The 17,278-nt window shown below is 37.4% G+C and overlaps 2 protein-coding genes across 2 annotated transcripts in view; one reads left to right on the plus strand and one right to left on the minus strand.

Annotated features, from left to right (window-relative positions):
* LOC100891641 (transducin beta-like protein 3) overlaps positions 1–3,094 on the plus strand; it is a 63,001-nt gene extending 59,907 nt beyond the window's left edge. Inside the window, exons 22-23 of the mRNA XM_030984503.1 lie at positions 78–627; positions 1,784–3,094. Coding sequence (XP_030840363.1) covers positions 78–627; positions 1,784–1,915 — 682 coding nt within the window. The 3' untranslated portion in view covers positions 1,916–3,094. The remainder of the gene's footprint in view (positions 1–77; positions 628–1,783) is intronic.
* Positions 3,095–5,520: 2,426 nt separating this feature from the next.
* LOC580090 (mitochondrial uncoupling protein 4) overlaps positions 5,521–17,278 on the minus strand; it is a 30,591-nt gene continuing 18,833 nt past the window's right edge. The window contains exons 6-9 of the mRNA XM_780164.4: positions 14,810–14,922; positions 9,339–9,423; positions 7,398–7,593; positions 5,521–6,101 (exon numbers count right to left, since the gene is read on the minus strand). Coding sequence (XP_785257.2) covers positions 6,030–6,101; positions 7,398–7,593; positions 9,339–9,423; positions 14,810–14,922 — 466 coding nt within the window. The 3' untranslated portion in view covers positions 5,521–6,029. The remainder of the gene's footprint in view (positions 6,102–7,397; positions 7,594–9,338; positions 9,424–14,809; positions 14,923–17,278) is intronic.

Raw genomic sequence — 17,278 nt, forward strand, 5'->3', positions numbered from 1 at the left:
ATTGTTCCCATTTCTATTATTCTTGCATTATTAATCACATACATTGTATACATGTCTACATTATTTTCCTCTTCCAGGCTTACAGGTGAACTGGAAGCCACCACGTCTGATGGAACCATGGGAATGGAAGACTTCTTCCTGGACAAAATAGGAGACATTACCCAGGAGAATGATGATGATGATAGCAGTGATGATCAGGATGGTGGTGATAAAGATGAGGAGGAGGAAGTGGTTTGTAAGGATGTGGAGGAAGAGTCTTCAAGGATTGTGAAAAGGAAAAGCAAACATGAATGGTCCAATTCTAAGTCCTGTGAAACCCACGTGACAAGAGATTCAGATGATGATAATGGTGAGGAGGTGGAAGAGTTGGAGAGGTTTCCATCTTTGAAAAGGACTGGTGAGATAAAAAAGGTTGCTTCACAGGACAAAAATGCTGTTCAGGACTGTGATGAGGAGAAAGAAAACCAGTCAAGACCTTCAAGAAAGTCGGGAAAGAAGGAAGAGAAATCAAGGACTAGTTCTGTGAAAAAGACTTTGAGAAAGGATAGGGATGGTAATGATGATGAGAAGAAGGAGGAACCTCCTAGCCCAGTGAAACAAGAAACTTTGCAGGTTTCAAAAGAAAAGGTTTGTACAAGACATTCTCATATCCATTTAACAGTTGATCATACCCAATGATGAAAGGAGAATCCATTTCCATTATGAAATTTCTTGTAAAATAGAATTAATACCGTGGCTCTATTGTCAGTCTTGAAGATATAGGGGCCCTGTAGCATTTTTGTCTTGCCTGCATAGCAAAAGCGAGACAAAGGCCCCGCTTTTCTGGTGATGGCGGCGGCGTAAACATCAAAAATCTTTATCCATGGTAGTTTTTGCATTTTTAATATTATTTTGAAATTTTAAGTTCTTATTCAATGAAACTTAAACTAAAGGGTTATCAAGTATCCCCAATCATGTGAGTAGAATTTTAGGTCACTAAGTCAAAGTCAAAGTTAATTTCAGGTCAACAAACTTAGACTATGTTGTGGCATCAACATCAAGAATTTGAATTTTTAGCATAATTTCAAGTGTTGTTTGTTCCAATTTCATGAAACTTGTACCTAAGGGTTATCAAGTATCACAAATCCTCTGACAGAAATTCCAGGTCACAAAGTCAAGTCAAAGGTCACTTCAGGTCATTTTGGGATTATTTTTTTCACAACTGAGAATTAATAATGAATTTTTGTTATTTGTTCATATTTTATGAAAGTTATCAATCATGGTACAAATAATAGTAAATAATTCTTCTGATGATTCTTGGTCAATATTCATTTCCAACTGCTGATTATATTAAAAAGGATTTAATGGGCCACCCTGCCTATAAATAATGTCCCAACCTCAATTTTTCATCATATCGAAATGCGTAATGCAGGCGAGACCGCCGAGAGAGTTTCCCTTGTTACCTATTAGTTGTTATGCTTGATTCATTGTGTTAATTGTTTTTAATGCGAAGGTTTAAAATATCTATCATATCTCCCCTACCCCCTTCTGATGACCTTTGGTACTGCAGATTTTCAAACTAGTTCACATCAGAATCATTTGTAATATAACGATTGTGTCATTTGTATCCAAGCATGCCATTGAGCATTGCCATAGACATTCTAGGAGTTTGCATTGCTTGAAATGTGTGAAACTAGAAGTTTTAACTACCTCAAGTCAGATGACTAGATTGATAATTGTAAATGATTGTTAAGATTGATGGTAAGTCAAGTTAAACATTGACCTTTTTTTGTTTGCATCACAGGCCTCAGCAACACCAGGGAGAGGTTCCAAGAGAAAATCAACCCTCAAACCTGTTGAAGGTGCAGGGATATCCCCCAAGAAGACCACACCAAGTCCTTACAACAAGAGATTAAGAAAACAGTCAAGAAAATAGGGTTGATATTATTAAGTTTGTTATGATTTTGAAAGAGACAATTTTTATCAAAATTGTTAATTATTTTGTTCATGCACATGAAAATAAATCATATTGGTGAACTGATAAAGAAGAAATTATGAACCAGCTTCCCATGATTAATGTACTGGTAATGTTATGCTATCACTTATTTTGACTTATTAAAAGTCATCAAATTGGCGTTGCCGTCATGTAGTCAAGAAGGTCGACCTTCTTTGTATTAATGATAATAATCTGTTTCTTGTCAAGTTTAAATCATTAAATGGTGAAACATTCCTATGTGCTTCCAAAGAGTTTGGGAAGTTATTACTCTGGCTTAACATGTAGCTCTGGCAGAGTTATTAGCACACTGTACATTTCAAGGAATAATCCCAACAGGTACCTCACCTGGGTGGAGGTTATATAACGTCTTACCATAGGATGTTAATGTAGCCATAGACAATGACACTCTATGAAGAGGTTTGCACAAGGCTTGCAAACTTATAGTGATAGTGCTGTGTGATTTCTGACACATATTATGCGTAAAAGGTTGATGGAAATAAAGGAGGCAAAAGAATAGACAAGTAAAGCCTTTATCTTTGTACATCCAGATATAAGAATAATGAACCTTAAAGCTTATCTGCCGTAGTTTACAGGAGGGATTAGACCGCTCTGCAAGGTCACTGGACAGGTGGTTATCTCATCAACTCAGCTCTCAGTTAACATAAGAAAAAGAGGATCATGGGGGACCAATGGTCACCGATTAGGCATTGTTATATGGAGGGCGCAAGTAGCAGTGGGCCTTTAATACGAAACATTGAATCATAAATAATTGAGTATCTATGAGTTTTTGCTGCCAATTTGATACCTTCTGCATCATGTAAACATAGGAGTTAATCATGAAAAATATTCCAAATTGATGTAAAGTGATGTCTGAAGGATGGGAATGGGTTGAAAGTAGCTTTCTAGTGAAAGAATTTTCATTTTTAATTTGGTACATGTATTTTGTTATTGAAGCTCAAATCACTGTAAATCTAATAAATTCAGAGTCGTACACGCTTCTTTGTGCAGGACAGTGCTAGTATTAAACCAAAGCTTGGTAATTTTTCAATTGATGTAATAATGTAAATGTGTACACTAAGGATGAAAAAATACAAATTAAAACAATAAAAATAGTGAATTATAAACTCTTTATTTTCATATATTCATGTAATATAAGATCTTAATATAAATTGAATCAAATAATTTGGACACATTAGGCAATTAAATCTTTAAGAGTCTACACATCACACACATGCCGTAACAACATTTAATTACGATTTTCATAACTTAAAACTCCGCCTCTGGGCATTTCTGCGAGATGTGTTGAATATGATGTTGGTTCTTTATATCATCCTTTGAAATGAATGACTAAATCCAAACACAAACAAAGCATAGCATCCCCTCGCAGGGTACAAATGGCCTATATACAACAGAACAAGATACCTCCATTGGACTATACTATGATATTACTAGGCAAGGAAGTTACCACATTTTCACATATACAATGAGCTATGAACTTTCACTATTGACTTACATTACACCTGCGTTACTATATCCCCTCCGACTTCGTCGGCAAGGGGATAATAAAACAGCTAAAAAAGGAGTCTTAACCCTAATAAGGCCGGTTTTTTCCGATTGCTCGGGAATGCATATGGATGGCGCCCCGCCGCTCACTGACTTTTTTCTTTCGATTCTTGGGCATCTTTAAAAAAAAAAAAAATCGGACCTACAGTTACAAGGTCACGTGATCTTTTGTCTTTGCATGTCAGCCCGAAAATCGCTCATTTTTGTGATTTGTGTACAAAACATATGGAAATGTTATTTTTTCTAAATATTGGTTATTGGGTCTTGTTTCAAGTTTAGGTGGTTGTTTTGGGAGTCAACATAGTTGAATTGTAGTAAGAAATGAAATAAAACATCAAAAAAAAAAAAAAACATACGTTAAAATAAAACAATGAAATACATAAGAAATTATCAAAACAAGAGATAACATAAGGAATAAGCTGGCTCTTCCAAAAAATTGTTGTATTTTTATTCCAAATGGTCTAATGAATATATGTAAAGAAAAAGAAAGATTAAAGTATGAATAATATATGATTTATGGGTAAAAATATGATTTTATGACCTTATTTGCATAAATTACCATAAATATGCAAATAAGTGTATTTTTCAAAAAATTAAAATTATCATATTATTCTATCACTTCACTTGACATGCGTGCAAATTTTCACTGAGATCTTAAGGGAGGGCCATGATGGCCCCCCCCCCCCCCCCCCCCCCCCGGCCGTACTAAGACCTCCAATAGCCTGGCCTTTTTAGGGTTAATTATTGTACAAATTATTTCAGTCAATCGTATGGAATCATTTGGTGAAGGGCAATTCATACATGTCTTTCCCAGTTGCTCCTTTTATTATATGTACTACCGGTAGTTCATATAAACCATGCTTGCACATGTCTATATTTCCTTAGACAGGGCCAAGGCTAGATACTGTTCTTAAACAATACAGCAACTAATTCTACAAAATAAAGAGTAATTTTATTCTGAAAAAATATTAAAGGGAAATTTTTAAAATGGCCGGATAGCGATTCTTTTAAATTTTGATATATTTGGATGCACCTGAGGATGAAAGCACTAGAAAATTTAGCCCCTAAAACACTTCTGCTTTCGAGAAAAATTGAATATTAAATATTTCACATAGCGCCTATACAGCCAAGTAATGGTAGCTCTAACCATGAAACTCTCAGAATATGCAGTTGCGATACAAAAACGGGAATAGCCAAGAAACATAGTTTTAAAGCTTAATTAATATCTTGACCTTGAGAGGGATCTATACAACCTATAGAGTTCATTATTTACAATTTCATCCGCGACAATGATCACTGAATATTGTATGACCGCATATGCTTCCAAAAGTTCATTTGAACCAAATTCATGAAGCCATACCAAAACTTTGTATTACCATTCACAAAATAATGAACTATAATAGTTTTTGGTAATTTCTTGAATTCATGTCAGCTGTGAATGTCCATGTAAATGACCTTGTTGTTATTACTAAAAATAAAAGATTGAGATTGTTCTTTAACCATCTCTATCACCAGTTACAGATAAAGCTATATTACCAAGTTACTTCAAGAAAAATTAAATTGTGCTAATAATAATTTAGACTAGATGAACATGTACTAAGTTTTATCAGATTGCACAACGGTTAACTTTGTTTTTAGTTTCAAATAAAAATCGATTGATTTTAACATCATTGATGTCAACATATCACTCAAATATACTGTATGTCTGCATTCCATCAAGTAAAAGAACAAATTAAACATACCATCATGCACATATGTCTCTATTCGAAGAGAGATGCAGAGTGCAAGACTCACTTTGTACATGAACAATACTTCATAAAACATCTTCTGTGTCATGACCATAATGTACTGATGCTGGATTTAGCACTCACAAGAGAGAATCTAGCACCTTAGCTCAATAAAATATTTCATTCACACACAAATTGTTCACATACACAATGATCACAATGGCAGATTCAATCCTCAAGCCATGTTTATAGAAAGAGATAGAGAAAAGTGAGGGGATGACATCAACTCGCTGATTTGCGTACAGGCTGTTTCATGAAATTATGTACAATTTTAAAATTCAATACCTTTTTTTATTTTTTTAATACGATTTTGATGAAATTGTCAGTGTTATATTTGTTGAATTTTTCTCTATCTATTCAAATCAGTTTGCAAATGGGCCAGACTTTCCTTTTAATTGAACCCCAACCTGCAACCCAGCAAAACCTTAATCCAGTATCTGAAACAGAATAACTGGAGCTAAGGAGCAAATGTTGGATCACTAATTTACGTCGCTAAGATACACACAGATACACTATAGTAAAAATCAATTTTATAAGGGTGCACTTGTTGCACCATTCACACGTCTCTCCTTACTAGATAGAGAGAGAGGGAACGATGTTGCATCTTCAATAATTTGGCACGGACGGTGTAGAGTATTGCAGGTTAACACTTGTTGACATCAAGTCTGTATAGCTGGTTTAGAGGCAGAGGCCTCTCTCTCTGGCTAGAAACTTGCTGTTCCCGCCAGTTTTCTGATCTCCTCATATGATATCCAGAATGTTAATGACCATGGAGCCTGTTTGTTGGGAATGTCATGAAAATGGATGGTTCTTTATATTAGAAGGAAGAAAAAACTTTTGCAAATTGGTAATGCTATAATTGGTGTGTCAACCTAATGTGGGATAACACACAGGGGATAGGGGATAATGGTGATGAATATGAAAAGAGATTTATAGAGTTAGACAGAGGGAGGCAGTGAAAGAAAGTGTTGTGTGTGTGCAAATGAAGGGGGAAAGACAGAGTAGCAAGAACGGGAAAGGAAAGAAAATCTCACGAGAGCATAAAAAACATTGGAAATACATGTTCTCGCAAAAAATAACTTTAAGTAAGAGAGAGAGAACTAAAAAATGAGAGGAAGCATAAAGGACAAGGAGATTACATTTTAAGAGAGACTCTGAGACAATTGGATATTAAGGTGAATAGCTAACACAACAAAGAAGAGACAGAAAGAAAAACAAAAGAATAAAAGGGGGATACCAGCAAAAAGCTAGATGGAACTTCGACTGCACGCAGTCGAAAATGATGCCTCCACCATAGAGAAATTTTACAAACCAAAACGGAAGCAACTTTAAAAATTCAAGTTTGATTGTAATCCATCTGTCGTCTTTAATAATGCATTCACAAGCTATTTATAGGCATCCTTTAATCCTTAATGAGCCCCATAACTTTAGACCTGATGACCCTAAAATCTAATCAGTTCATTGGCTCTGCAAGATACATATACATGTCTTAAGTTTGATAGTAATCTGTCTTTTGGTTCTCATGATAATGTGATCACAAGTTATTTGTGTATACATAATGAGCCCTGTGACCTTTGACCTCGTGACCCCCAAATCTAATCACTTCATTAGCTCTGCAAGATACATGCATGATTCAAGTTTGGCAGGAATCCATCAATCGGTTCTAGAGATAACGCGATCACAAGCTATTTTGCATACATAATGAGCCCATTGACCTTTGAACTTTGACCTCGTGACCCCAAAATCCAATCAGTTCATTGGCTTTGCAAGATACATGCATGATTCAAGTTTGGCAGGAATCCATCAATCGGTTCTAGAGATAACGCGATAACGAGCTATTTTGCATACATAATGAGCCCCTTGACCTTTGACCTCGTGACCCCAAAATCTAATCAGTTCATTGGCTCTTCAATATACATGCATGATTCAAGTTTGGCGGTAATCCATCAATCGGTTCTTGAGATAACGTGATCACGAGAACAGGATGTACGGACGGACGGACAACCAGAAAACATAATGCCTCCGGCTACTTCGTAGCGGAGGCATGAAAAGACATATATCAACACACATACCATTCTTGCCCAGATAGGTAGGAAGCCTTTGTAAAGAGACCAGAAACCCTCCTGCTTGACAGACTTGAGTAAACAATCCATGGATGACTTGTAGAGAAGAGGGCGTCCTGATGTATCAGTACCCTGGTTCATTATTCTCGTCTTCACAACGTCTGCTGGGGTACTAACTATTGCAGCAACGAGACCTGAACATATGCTGGTATTTTCAAAGAAAGCATCAACAATATGACATGTAAGCAATCATTCACTTCAACAAAACATTGTTTAAAAAAAGAAAAAAGAACATTCTCTCCTCAAGCTAGTTAACTATGCATAAGTTAAATCTGTTCGGAATGCAAAAAAAAACTAGATGGAACTTCAACTGCACGCAGTCGGAAATGATGCCTCCGCCATAGAGCGATTTTACAACCAAAACGGGAGCAATTTTTAAAACTCAAGTTTGATTGTAATCCATTTACAGGTTCTTAGATACATTTAAGACCATTTAATCTTTGACCTCATGACCCTAGAATCAAATCAGTTCATTTGCTCTTGAAGATACATACAGGTTTTGTGTTTGATGGTAATCCCTCCATCGGTTCTAATGATAATGCAATCACAAGCTATTTTTCATACATAATGAGCCCAATGACCTTTCACCTCATGACCCCAAAATCTAATCAGTTCATTGGCTCAGCAAGATACATACATGTCCCGAGCTTGATGGTAATCGGTCTATCAGTTCTAATGATAATGTGATCACAAGCTATTTTTCATGCATGAGCCCAGTGACCTTTGACCTTGTGACCCCAGAATTTAATCAGTTCATTGGCTCAGCAAGATACAGACATGTCCTGAGTTTGATGGTAATCTGTCTATCAGTTCTAATGATAATGTGATCACAAGCTATTTTTCATACATAATGAGCCCAATGACCTTTCACCTCATGACCCCAAAATCTAATCAGTTCATTGGCTCAGCAAGATACATACATGTCCCGAGCTTGATGGTAATCGGTCTATCAGTTCTAATGATAATGTGATCACAAGCTATTTTTCATGCATGAGCCCAGTGACCTTTGACCTTGTGACCCCAAAATTTAATCAGTTCATTGGCTCAGCAAGATACAGACATGTCCCGAGTTTGATGGTAATCTGTCTATCAGTTCTAATGATAATGTGATCACAAGCTATTTTTCATGCATGAGCCCAGTGACCTTTGACCTTGTGACCCCAAAATTTAATCAGTTCACTGGCTCTGCAAGATACATACATGACCTAGGTTTGGCAGGAAATAGGAATCCATCAATCGGTTCTTGAGATAACGCGATCACAAGCTGTTTTTGCATACATAATGAGCCCTGTGACCTCTGGCCTCGTGACCCCAAAATCTAATCAATTCAGGAATCCATCAATCGGTTCTTGAGAAAACACGATCACGAGAACGGGACGTACGGAAAACCCCAAACAATGCCCCCGGCTACTTTGTAACGGAGGCATAAAAGTAGTTTGATTTTTGTAAATAGGAAGTGTAAATAACAAGTTGTGCATAGTTTGGTACAAAAATTGATTCCACTGAAGGGAAATTCAAGGAAATTCAAGCTTACGGTAGTCAAATTACACAAAGTGACAGAGGGAAATGGTGGAATACGTCGAGTTGTTGAAAGTGAAATCATAATTGTTGAGAAAATACTTTTCACATCCGCGTATCACAGTTTACCAAGGATATTCTCATATTTTCCCTGACAGAATGAAAGCTTTATATCTCCATTAGTCAAGGTACTACCTACTGTACATGTAAGCGTATCTGCACAAACTCAAAAAATGCAGCAGAACAAACAAATGGACCCTCATTGGTTACAAAAGTGCCATAAACAGCTCAACACATACATCTTGTCAAAGTAAAAGTCCCCTAAATTTATTTTTGTTATCTCTACATTTACATTAACCTACCAGTACCTACCTCGATAGACCATGCGTGACATAGTTATCTCTAAGAGTGGTGTGATTTAGAAGAAGGTGCTTTACAGTGTCATATGTTGTTAAGTCTGAAATAAACATTGATAAAGATAGTTTCTATCATCATTTAATTAAATTGAGAATACTGGTAATTTCCTTCTACTGCTACATTATCCTAATAAAATTATCTAAAATTAAAAGAAACATTGACATTAACTGACAAAAATTTACTTATTGCCAAATTTTTGTGAAAAAAGGGGAGTCTGATTTCTATGGAATTCAATCCTTATTTATATATTCCTGGGGCGGTATTCTGGACCCTGTGTTATCTCTAATATTGTTGTATCTTTGGAGATAAGATAAAGTTGGTATTCTGAACATTGTTGTAACTTTTGTGTTATCTTTTGTTGTATCTTTTCTCTCATCTGTTTGGTCGCGCCTGCGTTCAAACTTTTGTGCGCTTGTAATTGTGCTTATTAGTAATAAGATGGCGCTTAATCCTCATTTGCATATGCGCACAAGACTCAGAGATAATGGCCCAAATTCACAACAGTGGTACAAATCCCCCCCCCCCCCCCCCCCGGGTTTAAACTAATAATAATAATAATAATAATAATAATACATATGACTTGTAAGGCGCCAAATCCACTTGATAGTCAAATGATCAAGGCGCAGCTTGTGCAAAAGATGAAATACATACATGATACATTTATACAAAGTGCGATAGGAAAGGTACAGACATGAAAGGTTATGGTAATCAATTATAAGCTAAATTAAACAGATATTTCTTAAGATTGTTTTTTAACACTTCAGTAGAACTGCTATTCTTAATCCATAGAGGGAGAGTATTCCATAATGAAGGTCCAGCATGAGCGAAGGTTCGCTCCCCCCCCCCCCCCCACTTTGATTTAACCCTAGGAGTAACAAGTAAGCCAGAGTTTTGAGAACGTAGCTGTCTAGAAGGAAAGTAATGCTTAATCAAGCCGATGTTATACTGCGGAGCAGAGCCATGTATACAGTGAAATAATAGCAAAATAATCTTGAAAACAACACATTTTTTTACGGGCAACCAATGGAGTGATTTGAGGACTGGTGTGATGTGACTGTACTTGTTGGACAGGGTCACGACACGAGCAGCAGCATTCTGTAATCTTTGTAATTTTGCGAGTAGGTTGTGAGGCGAACTAAACAAAAGGCCATTACCAAAATCCAAGCGAGAAGAAATTAAGGCATGAGTAACTACCTTTGTGAATCAGAAAATCAGAGGTTTAAACCTCCGAGGGGGTTTTGCAGGCGCGGATCCAGGATTTTCCAATAGGGGGGGCCGGAAATTTGAAAATTGCGCAGACCATTTTTTCAGCTCAACCAATACCAATACCAATACCAATACTGACAAGGTCATATTAGAAGCACGATACCGGTAGAATTTTTGACATTTTCATCGGGGGGGGGGGGGGGGGGCTATAGCCTCTTGCCCGGAAAGTAATTTTCTGGTTGCATAATTCGAAATAGTGAGCGAAGCGAGCGAGCAACAATAATTTGTGAAAGTGTTATTTATCACCAAAATAAACGAGAAAAGATATCAAAAACTCATATTCGGGCAGCTCGCTGTCCCCCCCCCCCCCCTCCATTACGCGTGAAGCGCGGAAGCTTTGACCCTTCATTAATTGTTACTAGAGAAGGAAGACGATTTGTTGTACCTTTCTCGACTCTTAATCCTTGTCTGAATTCAGTTTCCTCCTGCCCGCGCGAAGCGCGGAAGCTTTGGCTTTTCAAAGCTTTGGCCTTTCATTAATTATTTGAGAAAGAAGAAAATTTGTTGTACCATTCTCGACTCTGTCTTATTACTTGGCTGAATTCAGAGAAAGATGATTCGTTGTTCCATTTTCGACTCTTAATCCTTCTCTGAATTGAGTTCCCCCCCCCTTCCGCGCGAACCGCGGAAGCTTTGACGTTTCATTAAATTATTAGAGAAAGAAGACGATTCTTTGTACCATCCTCGACTCTTTATCCTTGTCTGAATTGAGTGCCACTCCCCCCCTCCCGCGCGAAGCTTTGACGTTTCATTAAATTATTAGAGAAAGAAGACGATTCGTAACTCTTAATCCTTGTCTGAATTGAGTTCCCCCCCCCCCCCTCCCGCGCGAAGCGCGGAAGCTTTGTCGTTTCATTAAATTATAAGGGGAAAGGAGACGATTCTTTGTACCATTCTCGACTCTTAATCCTTGTCTGAATTCAGTTTTTCCCCACCCGCACGTAGCGCGTAAGCTTTGACGGTTCATTACATTATTAGAGGAAGACGACTAATCGTTGTACCATTCTCGTCTCTTAATCCTTAATAGTTTGAATTCAGTTTTTCCCCTCCCTCGCGAAGCGCGGAAGCTTTGACGTTTCATTGAATTATTAGAGAAAGAAGATGATTCGTTGTTCCATTCTCGACTCTATAAATCCTTGGCTGAATTCAGTTTTTCCCCGCCCGCGCGTAGCGCGTAAACTTCTGACGTTTTATTAACTTATTAGACAAAGAAGACGATTCGTTTTACCATTCCTTGTCTGATTTCAGTTGCCCCCCCCCCCTCCCGAGCGAAGCGCGGAAGCTTTGAAATTACATTAAATTATTAGAGCCTAAAGAAGACAATTCGTTGAACCGTACTCGACTTGTCAGAATTTTTTTTTTCTTTGTCTGCTCCTTTTTCGTCCTATGTCCTCTTCCTGCCCCTACCGCCCCTGGCTACGCGCCTGCTTTAAAGGGAAAATGAAACAATCATGATTGTGATAGCTCACAATTAGGTTAGTAGAAATGAAAGGGAGAAAAGATCTATTACACTAACCATGGATAAATTACGGCCGGGAGCGTCATATCATAATTTTGTGTTATCGGGCGAGGGCCGGGGCGTAGCAACCAAGCAAGATTTTGCAATGTTGAAATTATGCATTCTAGAAAACTCCGCTATATTTCTTTCTAGCTATATTTCTAAATTTCCTGGGGGACGTGTCTCCCTATCGGGCCCAGGATTGCCGCCCCTGTCCATGATTACTACCAACATGAGTTCAAATACAAACACGAGCGAGTTGGTATGAGCTGAATCCAAATGAAGGGCAAAATAAGAGTAATGAAGCGGCCCAACCGTTAATTTAAAATTTGACTGTTGAGTATATAGCTTCTATTTAAAAGACATCCAAAATATTGTGCCCTTTTCAAATTTCTCACTAAAGAGTGATGACCTTTGTAGCGCAGGGGGCTTTTTTTCACGTTTAACTTTGAATCCGCGGCTCGAGATTTTATGCGGCCGGCCCGGCCCCCTCTATTCAATAACGTTTGCCAAACCTTCTGGAATGACCCCAAATCTCCCGATTACAGTTCTCCCTTATTCATCGTTACTGTCACTTTAATAGCGCCATTTCCTTGTCTTTCCCCCTTTCTCACCGAATCCCCCCCCCCCCACCCACTTACTATAGGGTACGCACATGTATGTTCCTAGCTCTCTTTGAAAGCACCCCTCTATCTCCGGTGTAAGTCAGTACGGGCCGGATTTTTGTGTATTACGGGCCGGACTTTGTTGCGTGAAAAGTAACTCTTTATCGGAAATTTTGGGAACACATATTCGGTCCCTCTGACCCCGGAGTGGGAGGGAGGGGGAGGGGGGGGGGGGGGGGAGTTGGGCTTTCTTCTTTATCTTTTCTTTTCTCTTCTCTTCCTTTTTCTTTTCCCTTCTCCTTTCTTTTCTCTTCTCCTTTTTTTCTTCTCCTCTTCTCCTTTTTTTTTCCTCTTCTTTTCTTCCTCTTTTTTTCGGCCTTTTTTTGCGCCGCCAATAGGGGGGGCCGCGGCCGTTTCGGCCCCCCCTGGATCCGCCACTGGGTTTTGTACCACACCCATGGTACAATCCCTCTTTGTACCACTGTTGTGAATTCGGGCCTATATGACAAGATAATTGGTATTCTGAAAATTGTTGTATCTTTTATCTTATCTTATCTTGCATGGTATTTACAACAATATTTACAACAGGTAGGGGGTTGTTGTATCTTTCGTGGTGATATAATGGCGGCAATATTTCTTGCCCAGAACCAACTTTGTGCCAATATAGGAGTTAGAAGAAGATTGTGTGTTGACCGGAAACATCACAGATGGGAACTTTCTAAGAAATTACATGCTAGAATATGACAATTTTAATGCTCTCATCTTAACCAATATAGTGAAAGCGTGATTTGTCTTAATGATCCACATGCCAAAGCACATATGATGACGCGCGTAATAAGCGCTCAACTAACTAATTACGCCCAAGATGCGCTAGGCCCATCTTCAGATATGGCATAAAGTATTCCTATTGGTTGACCTACTTCATGCTTATATAAAACAGATTTTGATTGGTAGGGTCCATACAAATGGGCGTGTCAACAGTGGTCCAAGATAAGATAGAGGCGGTCCTTCAAGAGATAACACAGGGATAAAGTGATGTTCAGAATACCAACTTACAACAATATTAGCGCTGTGTTATCTCTGGGAGATACAACAAAAGATAACACGAAGATAACAGAATACCACCCCTGGTGTCAAGTGCCATATATGATAACATAATAAAAATAGATACAGTGTGCAGATATATTTGTATATCTACTCATACACATTTTGAAGGACTCTAAGCCTCTAAATCAAAATTGACAAACTACAAAATATAAGCTCTTCTCCTGGATGGGTTAACCTTAAAGGTAATATGTGCAAAGTTTTGGTATATGGTCATGAATTTGGTTTCAAATGAATATATTGGAAGCATATGCGATCCTACAATATTCAGTGATCGTTGTCGGGGTTGAAATTGAGTCTAAAGTTATGAAATTGTAAATAATGAACTCTTTATGTTGTATAGCTCCCTCTCAAGGTCAATATATTAATTAAGCTATAAAATAATGTTTCTTGGCTAAAATCGACCGAATAGCTATTCCCGTTTGGAAATTATATATCACAACTACATTTTCTGAGATTTTCATGGTCGCAATTCGAAATTTATCAAAATTTACCGGGAGCACCGGTAAATTTTTATATTCCATTTTTCTCGAAAGCAGAAGTGTTTTAGGGGCTAGATTTTCTAGTGATTATAATACATCCACAGGGGCATCCAAATATATCAGAATTGTAAAGAATCACTCTCCAACCAATTTTTTTTAAATTTCCCAAAACTTTGTATTACCTTTAAAGACCAAGTTCCTTCCAAAAATAACTTACTTTCAATAAAAGCAGAAAAATCAGACAAACCAATCCCAAAAAGTTTGAGCAAAATCGGATATCTACCGGTAATAAGAAAGCTATGAAAGTTACATACTTTCTCAAAAATTCATAACTTTCTTATTAGTTATCCGATTTTGCTAAAAATTTTGGGGATTGGTTTGTCTGATTTTTCTGCTTCTATTAAAAGTAGGTTATTTTTGGAGTGGATTTGTACTTTAATTCATATCAGGGTTGACATAGAATAGTCTCACCTCCCATGTTGACGAGTGCTGCTCTTTGTACATTAGGCACCCAACCTTTCCATAGACCCCTGATACCTCCATCGTGAAGGATCTCTCGGAAACACTGGAATGCTGTATTTACCCTTCAATAATAGCATAAAAAAAACAGTAACAATGTCATCATACAAAGCAAACATAGTACTTTTTCTGTCTGTTTATAGCCTCCTACAAATACTACGTACCATAATTTACGATTATTGAGATACTTTCATAATGTTCATGAACCTGTATTTCATTTCTCTGTGTTTTTTAGCATTCAATGATTTGAAAGAGGGAGTGTGATGGAAACAGATGGGAATTCTGTTTGATCATACATAAATTGAGGTTGGTACACAAATGTAAATACAGGGTAAAAGAAGCATAACAATTTTAACCACATGTTGGTCTTTGGCATATAAATGATGTCATTTAGTGCCCCCCCCCCCCCCTCCCCATAAAAAACAAGGAAAACGCTCTCGGTGGTCTCGCCAGCATTACGCATTTCGATATGATGAAAAATTGAGGTTGGGACATTATTAAAAAAATGAAATCCTCTGAATAAATCAGCATTTTCAAGTGAATATTGACTAAGAATCATCAGATGAATTATTTACTATTATTTGTACCAAGATTGATAACTTCCATGAAATATGAACAAATAACAAAAATGTATGTATTAATTCTCATATTTGTGTCATTGATTAGTGATACTTGATAACCCTTATGTTCAAGTTTCATGGAATAGGAATGCATAATTTCAAAATTATGATAAAAATTCAAAATGCTACAACATACAGTGTGTTTCTATTAAAAGCCATTATCCGGTTAATGGCCGATAAGGGGTACATTTTGCCTAATAGAAACTGACCTTCTCCGCTATTATCTGGATAATGGCCGTGAGAGCTGTGATGCGTTCATGGGCAAAATTATCCTTCTTTTAGAAAGATAATTCAGGGAAAGCTAACTGAATAACGTAAGTAGAAACTCATGCCGTTCCAATGGAGTGCACATAACGGAGAGAAACCAAAAATCAGAGTGATCACTTGATCAGAATATTTGATCCCAACACTAACATCCCAGGTTGACCTAGCAGTCCCACAATACTTTGCAGTGACCTTAGCCAAAGTTCAATGAACTTTTATTCACAGCCTTTTAACCCGCTAAATCAGAGCAGTGTATTTATATCCGGATAATGCGCTTACATGTAGATAGACACTGTCCATTCCCTGGTATTATACGCCATTTTCTAGAAAACATATTAGCCGGATAATTTCAGTATAACTAATAGGAACACACTGATAGACTAAGTTTGTTGACCTGAAATGACCTTTGACCTTGACTTTGTGACCTGAAATTCTACTCACATAATTGGGGATACTTGACAACTCTTTAGACCATGTTTCAACGAATAAGAATTTATGCTTTCAAAATTATATTAAACATTCATGAACTTAACCTTATGCCTCAGTCACACCTTTGCGCATTTGGCTTGCGTATTGCTGCGTATTGATGGCAAGCCGTTTTAACATTTATTCCTATTTCTTGATATTAAGAATTACCATTGCTTTACAACAGAAAATCACTTCTTGATACCAAGAATTCATTTCTTGATATTAAGAAATAGGAATAAATGTTAAAACGGCTTGCCATAACTTTGCAGTAATACGCAAGCCAAATACGCAAAGGTGTGACTGAGGCATAAGATTAAGTTTCTGATGTTGACGCCGCCGCAGTCGCCGTTAATCAGAAAAGTGGCGCCTATGACTGGGGTCAAATTCAGTATCATTTTTTTTTTTCATTTGATTCCCCCATCTACTGGTACCAGTGAAATTTCCTGTGTTATTGGAAGTATGCTAGTCTCGTTTTTTTTTTCTTGGTCACTCTATATCTACAGTCAAACCTGCTTTAGTGTCCACCTGTCTACCAGTGCAAAGACCACATTTTTTCCCCCTTGAAAAAAAAATGGTTTCTCATTGAAACATGTACTAAAGGAACCTCTGTACAAACACCACCTCTCTACAAAGACCACTTTTTGTGTTTCCCTTGGGCGGCCGCTATAGTCAGGTTTGACTGTTTATATATATATATATATATATATATATACCGAAAAAAAGTCATTATTTCTTGTATTTTTGTATACCAGTACTCCCTTTTTCATGTCTCTGTTTTCCTATTTAAAAAAAAGGAGTATTTTGCTCAAGGTGTAGTATGTCCATTCCACTCTTCCAATTTGTATCAAATGGCACACTACATGTAATCATGGACCTATTACGGATGGACATTCGACGTGATTCTTTCTTTGATCCAATGAGATCCGCCGCCTTCTGATTATGTGCATCTGAATGAGAACATTCCCATTTGCAGGCCCAAAAAATGAAAAGGTTAAATTCCAACGACATTTGAAAGATAATACTAATTTAGAACTTCCCTAAAAAAAAAGGGGGATTGAAAATGTCTTTA

The sequence above is a fragment of the Strongylocentrotus purpuratus genome, unplaced genomic scaffold (assembly GCF_000002235.5).
Source record: "Strongylocentrotus purpuratus isolate Spur 01 unplaced genomic scaffold, Spur_5.0 spur5_scaffold_14, whole genome shotgun sequence".
Taxonomy (NCBI): Eukaryota; Metazoa; Echinodermata; class Echinoidea; order Camarodonta; family Strongylocentrotidae; genus Strongylocentrotus; species Strongylocentrotus purpuratus.